Source organism: Pterocles gutturalis, unplaced genomic scaffold, assembly GCF_000699245.1.
Source record: "Pterocles gutturalis isolate BGI_N339 unplaced genomic scaffold, ASM69924v1 scaffold8998, whole genome shotgun sequence".
Classification (NCBI taxonomy): domain Eukaryota; kingdom Metazoa; phylum Chordata; class Aves; order Pterocliformes; family Pteroclidae; genus Pterocles; species Pterocles gutturalis.
In genome coordinates, this window is record NW_010122983.1 from 11,984 (window position 1) to 25,023 (window position 13,040).

Genomic DNA, 13,040 nt, shown 5'->3' on the forward strand with positions numbered 1-13,040 from the left:
TGTGCCTACATGGAGCTCTTCCAGAGGTAGCTGCAGTGTCATCTGTGAGCCGCAGTCACAGGAGCTGCTGACTGGAATGTCCAGAATGCCCCTCTCCCTCTTCAGCCTGCTCTGCTCCTATTTTTGTTTCTGTCTTAGGGGTTTTTTTTTCCACTTGAAATACTTTATGGGTCAGCTGTCCTTTTGCTGTCTGGAAAACTGATGTCAGTGTGGTCTAACAGGTGAACATCATGGTGCCCTTAGTGCGAAAGCCCCGCGGCTGAAGATGTGGGTCTGCAGAGGCCCTTCCTCCCTGCTTGTCACCCCTCCTGCTGTGCGTTGTTTAACCCTTGTGGTGGTCTTCATGCACAGCACAGGCTTGAAGCAGCCTTTCTGTTTAATCTTGGAGCTTTTAGCTGTGGCTGAGGGTTTTCCTAGCTGCCCGGCTAACATTGCTTTTAGGTGGTTGATCTTCAGCTCTTCTCCTTTTCCAGAGCCAGAGGAGCAGCAGGCTGCTGTGGCTGGAGGTGCTTGCACACAGTTATAAATAGCACGTGCTGCCTGAATACTTTTCAGGTTAGAGCAGGGTGCTTTAGGGGACTGGGCCTTCTGAGTAAAAGGTGATGAAGCTTGTGATGGGCTTTAGTTCCTTTGATCTCTCCTTGCAGTTGCTCTTGGTCTTCTCTCTTCTTGCTTGTCTTGGAAATGGATGACCTGTATCTTGTTCTAGGCTTTTAAAAATATATTTCTATATTATGGTGAGCCCAAGAATGCAAGGCAGTGCAGGCTCAGATACTGGGTTATTTTGGAGTCAAGCAGGACTGGTGGGGGTGAAAGCTGGTTCTTTAAGTGAACGATCTTGCTCTGTCAATAAGCTGATGTGCAGCTGGCTTGCCATAGCTGGAAAATGGAATGTGAACCAGCGGCTGCCTTCACGTCTTTTCCCACGGGTGACAGTAACTGGCCCCTTGTAGCCATTGCAGAAAGATCGCAGGATGAACCAGCAGAGGTCAGGCAGCTGGTCTCCCTTGTCTTGCAAGGAACACGTTGGCAGGACGCAACTGTCTGACGTTCCTTTGCATCATCACAACTGACATTCAGATAAGGACGATGGCTCTGCACTGCTCAGGCTCACGTATAACACCACCCACTGGGGCAAGGGGGGGGCAGAGAAGAATGGGGATATGGCTTTCCTAATGAAAACTGAATATTCCACATTAATAGAATTTTTAGAGGAATATTGACTTAGTAAATCTGTACAGGGAGAAGTGTTGAATTAATTGGTTGGTGGGAGAAGAATTAAATGTTTTCCCATCAACCAATACTGGCTATTAGAGATTGTCTCTGCCCCTCTGTACATACCTCAGTAAGGGAAGAGGAACTTAATTTGGCTTTTTTGTGTGACCCTATGTCCTGAATCATCTGATCCGTCAAAAAACACGGGAAACATTTCTGTGGATGGAAATTGGCATTGGGCTAGTCCTGGTAATAATTGACAGCTTGTGGCTGACCCCTATAGGACTCGTCTCTCTTGACCCACCTCTCATTCAGCTGCTCCCTCTGTCAGGCTGTGAGCAGAATTTGAGCTGGTTTTCCTGCAGTAGCACTCCTGTTAGTAATGGGATTAAAATACTGTCACCTCTTCTTTCTCCTCCCAAATGTATTTCCAAGAGAGCTTGTCATCTGTCATGGATCTAATGATGTAAACCCAGCTATTTTGCCTGACCTCTCAGCTGGCCTTATTTCCAGGAAAGCTGGTGGTGCTGCAGATCACCCTGTGCATGTTTCTTCCCACTCAGCTTTAGTGCAAATGAGCCAGCAAGTCCAACAGAATCACATTACCCTCAAACTGAAATACTCAGAAGCTTCTGAGTGTGTGCGTGTTTACACACATGTAAAACAAACAACCCAAAACCCAAACACCCAGAAAGTATTAAAAGAATGAAATTGCTAATTAGCAATAATTCTTATTTTGTCCTCTGTTCTTCTCTGTCCCCCTGCCTCACCTGGCTGTGAAGTGGTGATAGGAGCAGGCAGCTGCACCTGCAGTCTCCCTTCTGCCTGTTTCTTGGCATAGTTGGGACTTGCTTAAGAAAAACAAAACAGCCAAATTCCAGCTCATGTTTTAGCTCAGACAGCCATAAGCTCAATTTAATTGCACTTGTTTTCAGTATTGTGTAAAGTCTTCCTGCACACTGAGATGCTGTGTCTGAAAGCATCATTCTGTAAGCCCCATCTTTCAGGTGACACCCCCCCTAGCCCCAGCATGGCCTTTGCACACAGGGTATCTCCCCCACAGCTGCAACACCCACCTCCCCACTGGGTTTTTCAGCTAAACCAGCAGCTCCCTGCAATGCACCCTGGGGGTGTGTGGCCAAGGGGCTCAGCTGGAATTCATTTGGGTTTTGGTTCTGTTGCAGATTTTCCGTGTGCCTTCTTCCCCTTCCCAGGTGTGAAGGCATCTTGGGGAGTGTGCTAATGTCATGGTGCTGTTGAAATGTGATTACTGTGAGGCTGACTTCCTTCGTGTTGGGGAGGATGCTGACCCATGTGGCTACTATCTGGAACAGGCTGGGCTCAATGGCTTACTGCTAATTGAGTAAGAAAGATCAGAATTAAACTGCTAAACATTGCTCTAGGACAGAGCAAAAGATTGGGATTATAGTGCTAAAAATTGCTTCAGAGGGGGTAATTTGGATTTTCTGCTAAGTTGCTACCTCACAGTGCCTAAAATCCTGACCCCAGAGTCTCTGGTCATGGTCAAGGGTCCAGTTCTGTGCGTGCTTGGGCTACTGGTGTTGATGGTTTCCTAAGCACAGAATTGCGTTCCCAGGCTGTGTTGATGGAAAAACGTGTTTCTGGCACACGTGCATTGCAAAAGAGTGGGATGTGTCAATATAGCATTGAGGGTGCTGTTGCTCTTATCTCAGTGTTATTTATTAACCTGGGTCTAACTCGGGTTCTTTCATTCTTTCTGCAAGACTGGGTGGGAGAGCAAAACAGAGGGATTCCCTGTTGGCTTGAGCTCATAGTCTTTCATCTTTCTCCAAGAACAGAACTTCAGTTTGATTGGAGAGAAGTCTTGATTTGTGAAAGCACGTCTCTTTTTTTTCCTGGCTTCTTTAATTCTCCCCACATGTATAATCCCCGTGCCCCTGGGAGTGCAGCGGTTGCCTGGTGCTCAGAGGAGCTGTTGTCGTGTACATCACTGTGGCTGGGAAATGCCTGTGGAAGCAGCAGTTGGTGTGTGCAAAGGGCAGCAGGCAGCATGCTGGGTTCTGAGAGTTTGGCTTGTGTGTTTGTTTTTTGTTTTGTTTGCTCCCCATCCCTCCTTTCCCACTGCAGAGCCCCGATGCTCTTGCCAGATGGGGCTCCCAGTGACCGTGAGATAATGGGCTCAGCAGATGCCTTCCCTTTTGTGCCGATGGGATGTCTGCTCTCCTCCCAGCACAGCTGGGTCACTGTGTGAAGGGGGAAAGCAGACGTGCCTTCGGGAGTCCTGCTTGACATCAGGGCCTCGTGTGGTGCTGTGGAGTTGGACACAGAAAGGACACCAAGGACACTTCATGTGGCACTATGTCACTGATTCCCTAATGGAGCGTAGTGTCTGTCTTGCTCACCTGAGACATGGCTGACACTCGCAGCAGAGCTGGGATCGCTTAGCTGGAGAGCACTGACATTCCTCTTTACTGGCACTTTTGCTTACAAGCAGATGACTTTTTTCATGTCAGAAAATAGAAGATGCTTACTAGAAAAGTTTTAGTGGAAGAGGTTTTGAAATAGACATCGCCGTCAACTCAAAGCTGTTAAAGCATCTTCCGTGTTTTCTTTGTTAGTCTGTGTTTTCACCAGCCCTGCATTGGCCAGTGAAACAGGATCTGCTGAAAAAGTATGAGGCCTTAGCCAGGTGCATGTCATCTTCCTTGACTTTATAAAACATCTGTAAGATGAGGGCAGATCTTTGTGATGAGAGGGCCAAGACAGCAGACTTCCATGACTTCTATAACACTGCCTATAATACCCTCTCGTCTTCAGAGTAAAGCTGTGAATTAGGCTTTTCTGTGCTTTTTGTAAAGGAGAAGGCAGGTTTTGCTAGGGTTTCACAGTACATTTTTCTTTCTCTCGTTGCAGGTGAGGCTGGTGCCAGCATTATTCGAGTATCAAAAGAAGCCCGGAAGAGGTTCTTGGGCCCGCTTCACCCATCCTTCAACTTGGTGAAGACCATTCGGATGTGCCTGTCCAAGACTGTGCCAGAGAATGGGCATGAGGTTGCGGCAGGACGTTTGGGTATTTCCCTGACACGTGTCTCTGATGGAGAAAATGTGATACTGTCAGATTTCAACTCCAAGGAGGAGCTGATCCAGGTGAATGGAAACTTATTGCAGAGGGCTAGGCAGGAAGCGCACACTGTTTTGTTTTGCCTTAGTCTCCAAATGTCCTTAATAATGGCGTATAATTGTCAGCACATGCCAGTGTGGTCTTCTGAGAAGTGTAATACTAGGATTTGATCTGCTTTTTACATTCTGGATCTCTTTCTCCCTCAGGCCTGTGTCTGCAGCACCTTTATCCCTGTCTACTGTGGGCTGATACCTCCAACCTTGCGGGGAGTGGTACGTATGACTCTAAGATGCTCCTTCATTAAATCGTGTATTAATGAAGAAGAAGGCAGAAACGCTGGTACCCAGTTTTGGCAGTCTTACTGTCTGCTGGCAGCATATAGCCTGAAGAGGCACAAGAAATTCCCAAGTAAACAACTGCCAACAGTGGATGTGCTCTCTTTCTGCTGCTGTCTGCAGTTGGCTATAAATGTGCCAAAGACTAGAGGATTTAACGTGATAGTAATGTATGGCAATCTGGGCAAGTGCTGGCTGCCTTAGGAGATGGTTCTTCTGGCTGCTCCGTGCCATGCTCTCTGTCACTGAGGCTCCAACCCTCTGAATGCATAAAGAACATGGGTCTAGGACTGCAATCATGAGTGTAGTCCCTCTCCCACGTGTCTGATGCTTTTTGTGGGGTTTTAACTATTGATGCTGATACCAGAGCTCTTTTCTATGGACTTCTTCCTGTCCGTCTGAGAATAATGTCCTTCTGCCTGCTAGAGCTTTCTTTAACATACTATCCATGGCTATCCAGAGCAATTTCTCCCTTCTGAATTGCACCTTAGAAGTGAAAATGGTTGAAAGCTGTGCAGAGCTGGAACATCTCTGAATATTGCAGTCATGCTTGAGGGCCTCAGTCGAGCTTGGACTCCCCTTGTGCTACACAGGTTAACGAGCACATAAAAAGGCTGTTTGCCAACTAAATGGTTGAAAGGGAGAGGGAGAACTGCTATTAATGTGTGTGTGCCCTGGTTCCCCTAAGTGACCTGGCCAGGATGCCTCAGTCTGCAAGAGCACGGCGTCAGATCTGCTCCCGCTACTACCTGTGTCCTAGAAGTGAGGTCGGTTTTGCTCCTGCATAATATGCAACTTGGCTGGTTTTGTCTTGTGCAAGCATGTTGGGCAGGGAAATGACCTAGAAGAAATGTCCAATGTCCAGCGCCGCAGAGAAGTGACAGAATCAGCAATGGTTTGGCATTTGCTCAACAACCACAGGCAAGGCTTTTGTCCCACAGCTGGTGGGAGCGTGACAGTGACTCTTTCCTGGCACCTCTTTGGGGCTAGTTGAGGTCAGCGTGGATCAGGCAAAACTCAAAATTTCAAAACTGTGTACAACATCGGGGTCTCTGGAATGTGCAGCTGCCCTGGCACACCGAGAGATGACTTCTCATGTCAAGATTCCCTGTGGGGATAGGTGGGGAGGGAATATATGAGATGAGGAAATTGATTCCTACCTCTTCCCCAGAAAATCATGGCTCTTTGTGCCTGTGAAGGAGGACTGGCATGGGGAGAGGTAGAATTAGGTTGGGTATGAGCATGGGAAAAGGCTTTGAAATGGGACTGCATGGTTTGTAGCGTGCGTGTGATGACTCCATTTGCCACAGGACAGGCTGACAGGCTTGGCATGAGGACCAGTTTTCAAGGCAATATGATTGTGTGCAAGATGTAAAATACATATTCTGTCTTCCTCCTGATCTTTTTCCACTGCTCACTTCTCTGAGCTCTGGTAGCTTTGTGGATCAGATGTTGAAGATGGGTGGGGGGAGGGAAAAAGAGACTTCTCAAATACTGAGAAATGGAAGGGTCCATAACTGACCTGTCAACATGTGCGCGAGCTGTGAACTGTCTGCAGCATGTGGGTGAGATAAAACCCTAACAAGGGTCAAAAAGCTAGTTGTCAGTTCCTGTGAGTGAGGGGCCCTGTGAGGGAGGGGAGGACATGACAAGGGAATGGAACTAGGCACTCCAGAGTTGACCCCAGTCCATGAACCATCCCCAAAAGCTGCTGCTGCTGCTCAACGCCTGCAAGCAGCTGTGGGTACAGCTTGTGGCTCTGTGTTGCTGGGGGCTTTGCAGGAGGTTGGAGAGCTGTTAGTGTTGGGTTCCTGGAGGTTCAGGCAAATCCAAAGAAGTGGCAGTGTTCCTTGGGGAATGGTGGACCAGAGAGCAGGGTTTGCATGTGTATTGCTGTCAGCCTTACTGTAACTGAGCCTTCTTTCTGATGGCATCCCTTAGCTCATGCTGCCACCCCTGGGAAGCGTGTGTTTCTGCAGCCTTAACACAGAACCATTGTTGTCTTTACTGAGTGGCCAAAACACAACTCCATCTTTTTTAAACAAAGTGGAGGTCTGGCGCTGTGCGGCCTGCTTTGTTGTGTCTTCTTCCCACTCAGCCTGTCATGGTTTCATCCTTGCAGAGGGAGTCGGTCAGGTGTCTCCAGCAGCTTTGGGGAGCTGGTGACAATGACAGTTCGCTATGGTTGCTTTTGGCTTAGGGAAAACTGATGGCTGCTTTAAAAAGGGGGCAAGGGTTCAACTGATTTTTGGCATCTCTGTCTAGAAAGCATCCTGTAAGCAAGCTGAGTGTTCCTGTTTCCAACAGGGTGTACTTTTCCTTGAGTTTAATCTATCCCATCCTTCCACTTCCTTCACTGCCCAAACCCAGGTGGTGCAGAAGTCACTAACCATGTCTGTCTTGACACTGTGTTTGGTGAACAACTCCTGATGTGAGGATGAAATGCCCTGTGCCATCACTTAGTGCTGCTGTAGCCTGCAACTCTAATCATGAGCCATCTCCCTTGAACCTGTAGGATTTAAGCAGAGGTAGCCCTGAGGTTTAGTTTGCCCTCAAGAAACCCACTGTGTAGCTCCTGATGATGATTTGCATTTGAACCTTTCTAAGGGAAGGGTTTCAGGCAGCAAATGGCAGGATCAGCTCAGTACAGAATCAGCAGGACTCTTATGTAACTGATGCTCACAAGAGCTGGAGTTGTTCCTCTGCAAAGCTCTCAAGCTTCCTGCTCTTTTGGCTTGACCAACATCCCCTTCCTTTTCTCTTCTGCATGTTGCTTGCTCTGCCGAAGGCCTGTGATAGGGATTGTCTTGCTCAGCTCCTTGTGCAACCATGGTACTTCAAAGGATGCTGTGTACATGCTTCTGCGGTTGTCTTTCCTTCAAGGGTAACACAAATGTGTTTATGGTACATGTGTACAGAACACTCTCTGGGAAGAGAGTGCCTGTTTACTCTTAGTTTAACTCCTAGTTTACTCTTAGTCCACCAGTGGGGACCTGTTTCTGAGCTTATTTGTTTTAAACACAAGTGACAAACAGCACAAGGTCACAGTTTAGATCAGTGTTGATTTGCAGTGCAGGGGATTGTTGGTGTGTCATATTATTTAACTGGGCAGCAGTCACACAAGTGAATGTGCCTCTCTCGTTGAATAATTGCAACCAACACACTTGACCATAGGAAGAAAGGTGTCTAGCAAAAGGATGTTATAGACAACATAGCTGTGCTGTCACTGGCTTTGGCTCCTCCAGTGCTGGTGGATGTACTCTGTTCTCTTCCCAAGTTGTTGGCAGAGATATAAACAGGGACACAGAGTGAAAAAGCCACTTGATCAGTTACGAGAATGAAGAGTGCTGCCTTTGTCTTGATTTCAGAGATATGTTGATGGAGGTATTTCTGACAACTTGCCACGATATGAGCTGAAGAACACAATCACAGTGTCTCCATTCTCAGGGGAGAGTGATATCTGTCCACGGGATGGTTCCACAAACATGCATGAGCTGAGATTCACCAACACAAGCATCCAGTTCAACCTTCGCAACCTCTACCGCCTCTCCAAGGCCCTATTTCCTCCGGAGCCTCATGTGAGTTTCCTGGCAGCACCAGAACTTGGGGACAGTAGATAGGCATTGGCTATACTCTGCACTTTAGCAGAAGAAGGTTCCAGGCACTGTTAGTTTTGTATCTATGTTTGTCTGTTTTTTAACCTTGACATTAGCCAACCCAATGACTTGGCAAACCTTGACCATCTGCACAAGATTATATAGGTTGCTTGATTTTCTTTTGCTATTGGGAGATCTGGAATTTGAGTGGTAGCAGTTGCTTGGAAAGTATTCCCACGTGGTGCTCTCTAGAGCAGCTTTACCAGGAAATTGGGCTCCCTTGTAAATAAGGATGTGGCAGCCACTGGAACCAAGGAGCTCTTTTTTAAGGTCATGATGGAGCTGCCAGCCTGAAGCCGGTGACTGTCTCCTAAAAAGTGCCAGTAGAGCAGGTGGCACTGCAGACAGCTCTGCATGCCTCTGAGCAAACACAGCCTCAGGCAGCCCTGGCATTTGGGCATAATAAGCATGCATTCATGTGCTGAATTACTTGGACAAGTTTTTTTCCCTGCCCCCTCTCTGGTTTTAGCTGGCTTCATCTGCAAATGCAGCGGCCCTTCCTGGCATCTGCTGGGAAGTATTTTGGGCTGCTTGTCAGAGGGACTCGCTGGAGGCTGCCCACAGCAGCATCAGCTCCAGATGGGGAAATGGGGTGGCTACAATTCTAAGCCTGTACTTAGGTAGGGTTCCACATGTCCCTTCCAGCCTGATTTAGGCTGTGATTTCCATATCTGATGTATTCAAGTTATGCTGCCCATTCGTGCTAAAAACCTGGGAAGAGCTGGTGAGGATGAGACTTGTCCTTGGGGTAGCTGAGGTGTTAGGAGAATTCCTCTGAATCCGGCACTGAGCTGGGTGTTTGCTAGGCTCAGCCAGACAACCTCCAAATGACCTGCTCTTGCCTTCCTCTGCCCACAGGTGCTGCGGGACATGTGCAAGCAGGGCTATCAGGATGCACTGCACTTCCTGAAGAAGAACGGTAAGGCACTGCGCGTTTGTAAGGTGCACTGAGTTGCGCCTCTGTGCCAGGGTTGGTGTCTTTGATTTGAGGATAGCCGGTGGTGCATGGGAAAGGTGGAAGGGCGGAACTGCGTTGTGCCTCAGATATCGGAATATGGAATTTCCATTAATAAGTCTCTTTTAGCGCTTTGGGAGGCAGAGGTGGAGTGGAGGCCTTTCCAGTGCAACGTGGAAGGACTGTATAACCACTCTGATACCAGAGCAGCAGCTTTGGCACAACTAAGTGTTGAAGCTGCACGTGCCTAGTGCTACACTAGCACAGGGCCTGGGCATCAGTGGTCTTTGGACCTGCACGTACCCTGCTCCTGGGTGCAGCTGGGGTATGTCTGATGTGGTGCTGGTGTGCCCTCGGCAGCCCCCAGTGCCTGGCAGTGTGACGCGTCTGTTTTCACTCTCTTCTGTGTGCAACCACAGCACTTTCTTGCCTCCAGTGGTTGTAGCAGGTTGAGTGTGTGTCTGATGCCACCTAGTGTCACTTTAGAGCAGCTCAAGCACATGTGTGCTCTGTGATGTGTACCTGCTGGGGTACTCTTACAGTCATGCAGCTGTGTTTGTGGATGAAGCCGCAGGAGGGAAATCTTACCTGCAAGACTGGTGACTGGCAGATTAGAGCAATAAAACACTGCCAAAGAGCACCCTGCGGTACTTAAAGGGGAGAAGTTAGAATTTCTGATGGGGAAAGAGGATGATCTTAAAGCAGCAAGATTTCTAACTCATTGTGGTAAGCATTACAATGGATGTAAGCTAAAGGGGCTGGCTGTGATGTCTGTCAGTCTGAGGGGGTGGTAGGGTGAACTGAGAACTAATGCTCTGAAGGCCAGGCAAGGCAGGGCAGCTGGTTTTGTATCATCCTTACAGTATGACTTCTCTTCTCAGGTCTCCTTAATCGTCCAAGTCCTGCCCGTCCTCTCCTTGCCATAGAAGCTCCCCCAGAAGAGAAAAAAGAGGAAGAAGCAGAAGCTGAGGACCAACTCCAGGACAATACTGCCCTTGCTGTTGTTGAAGAGCACATCTTTGAACACCTGCCCCCCAGACTGAACCAAGGTATGACCCAATCTCCCTGTGTCACCTGGTCCACCTCAGAGGATTACTGGGATGTGGGTATTGCTTGTGGCTGGGCTTGGCAATACCTGGGGTTGAACTGGCATCTGCAGATTGTTAGGTGGACTTGGGGAATCTCGGATAAAATTGTGGCTTACCTGTGGGGGCTGAATTGGGTGACTCAGCTGACAGTGTTTTGCATGGTAAGGAGAGGAGGGGATCTTGATGCTCACTCCTTTGGGAGTCTGATAAAGCTAAAAGCTGCTGGTCGCAGCTGTGCTCAGAGAAGTACTACCCTGAGTGAGACCTGCTTAAGAAGTGGAAGGTGGAGAGAGGAGACATCAGGCTGGGTAACTTCTGGGGTATGTCAAGGAAAGGATACTCCCATTGGAGGGATTCAGACATGTTCTCTTCTGTCTTCAGCTCTTCTGGAGGCTTGTGCTGAAAGAAGAAGTTTCTTGACTGGTATCACCAATATGCTGCCTATTCGTCTGGCCACAGCAATGCTGGTCCCCTATATGCTGCCTCTGGAGTCTGCAGTTTCCTTCACTGTCAGGTAAGCCTTTGACAGGTTCCCTCAGTGGTTTTCTTCCCAGTGCAACCAGGTGTTTGGAGCTGGTGGAGCATGAATGACCAGAGAGCAGAATCCTCTCTAAGATCCTGCCACTTACTAGACATACCAAAAAAAAAAAAAAATATTTCTAAACTTCAGGCACCAGTCTTAGCTACAGCCAATAATTCCAGCTTGAAGGAAGATGGCTGTGTGCTGGAACTCGCCCTAGAAAATTGTGATAAATTTTGGAGCCTGGAGGGAGAGAGACTTATGAACTGTGAGTGCAGGGATGAAAGTAGGAACCACACAATGGTTCCCCTCTGGAGCAAGGGGTGGAGTAGTCCCAGCTATTTCCAACTCTACGCTTATGTGGCTGGGAAGACGGGTCTGTCAGACTTGTTCTTAGTACAGAGTACCCTGTGAAAAGTTTCTGGGAGGAGATATTTTGGGATAGAAAGGCTTGGGGCAAAACACTTTTCAAATCTGAAAATGGATGAAAAATATAGAAAGTGCAGACACAAAATGTGAAGAATAAGTTCCTGGGCTGTTCTCATCTTTCACAGCTTCCCCTCCTTCATGGTGTGAATGGTAGTGTAAATGGCTCTTACTGCATTTGTCACCAAAAATTGAGTAACCATTGATAGGAGGCAAAACTGGAGTTATTTCCGTCTTGTCCTTTGTGTGGCCCAACTAATGGTTGTCTCCTGTCTCTTCCCAGGTTGCTGGAATGGCTTCCTGATATCCCTGAGGATATTAGATGGATGAGGGAGCAGATGACTGAAATCTGCAACTATCTTGTGAAGAAAGCCAAGAAGAAACTGGGCAACCATCTCTCAGCCAGGTATGTCTGCTCTCCTCCACAGCTCTATTCTGGAGGAACTCTCCATTTCTATCTTTGACTTCTGCAGACCCTACTCTGTTGGCCAGAGCAAGTAAGGCACAAACTGACCAGAAGGATTTACTGCCCAACCTAAAATGCAGATCTGGTCCATGGTCTCTTAGCTTCATCAGCTATCGGAATAGACTCAGCACATGGCCTCCTTCCTTCTTCCAGTTACAGCAGACTCTGCCATGAAGCTGTTACTACAGCAGTAGGGTGGAAGGTGTAGGTTGAACTGAAACAATGCACCAGTTTATTCCATGCTCGCTGTGGAAGACAGACGTGCTGGTCTGTGTGGCATTAGGTGGCCAAGGGTCCACTAAAAGTTTGTTCCAAGGGGTACTTGTATTCAAATGGCCTTTTCTGCCTCAAGATCTAGGTGTGGTTTAGAGTGAGGGAGGCACTAGGGTGGCTAGGAAACACTGGAGAGTTTCCAAATGAGACAGTGCTTTGGGTCTGTGTGTCCATGTGCCTGTGAACTGAACTCCCTGCAGCAGGCCATGGCTTGGGGCTGAGGCGAGTCTGTGTTGCTTGGATGAGGACAGGAAACCGTTTTACAGTAGTAGGCAGAGGGTCCCAGATGTGATTCAGATCCTAGTACAAGAAGGTGAATAATCAAGATGTGTGAGGGTGAAAATGGGCACACACACAGACTTCTGACTAAGGTCATGCAGTCAGTGGTAGAACGAAATAGCTCTGTGGTTCTGGAGCTCTGCTCTGGTGACCTGCTCAAGTCTTCCCATGTACTGATTCTCTGCATGTGTTTGCCTTTCAGGCTTTACTATCACCTCGAACTTGGAGGGCCCCAGAGCCTGCCAATTTCTTCTACACTGGCTTGTGCTGAAGCGCTGCCTATGTGGATGAGAAGCAGTCGTTCCCTGTCTGATGTCGTGATGAAGTGGGATGAGTATCAGCGCCAGCTCATGCTGGGCTTACTCTGCATCAACGTGGACCTGCAGGCCTCCCTCTTCCCTCGGGAAGGCCTTCAGATAAAGCTTCCACCTCTAGACTGTGCGAAAGCGTGTCTGCCACTCTTCTGAGCCTGCTGCCCTGAGAGGATGAGGGTGGGTGGGACGGGGCGAGGAGGTAGGTTGGGACCAGTCTCATCCCTCAGCAGCAGGGCTGCCCTGTGCTTGCGAATATGCTGCAAAGGAGATTTCCCTGGAATGGAGACTGGTGGAATTGACTGGCCACTGGGCCAGGCGAGGGATCTCTGTTCAAAGGCACACACGGGCTCATACCTTGCTCTAGGCTTGTGTTGAGGCTGGGCCATTGCCTGTGGCCAGGCTGATGCTGAC

General features: G+C 48.5%; 1 protein-coding gene across 1 annotated transcript; it reads left to right on the forward strand.

The window, feature by feature from the left end:
* Positions 1–4,110: 4,110 nt before the first annotated feature.
* Positions 4,111–12,782, forward strand: PNPLA2 (patatin-like phospholipase domain containing 2; the record flags this gene model as incomplete). Its single annotated transcript, XM_010077721.1, has 8 exons — positions 4,111–4,343; positions 4,524–4,589; positions 8,021–8,230; positions 9,167–9,227; positions 10,145–10,312; positions 10,733–10,865; positions 11,581–11,703; positions 12,518–12,782. Coding segments are annotated over 8 exons (1,259 nt in total), but the record flags the coding sequence as incomplete, so codon positions are not given.
* Positions 12,783–13,040: the final 258 nt, after the last annotated feature.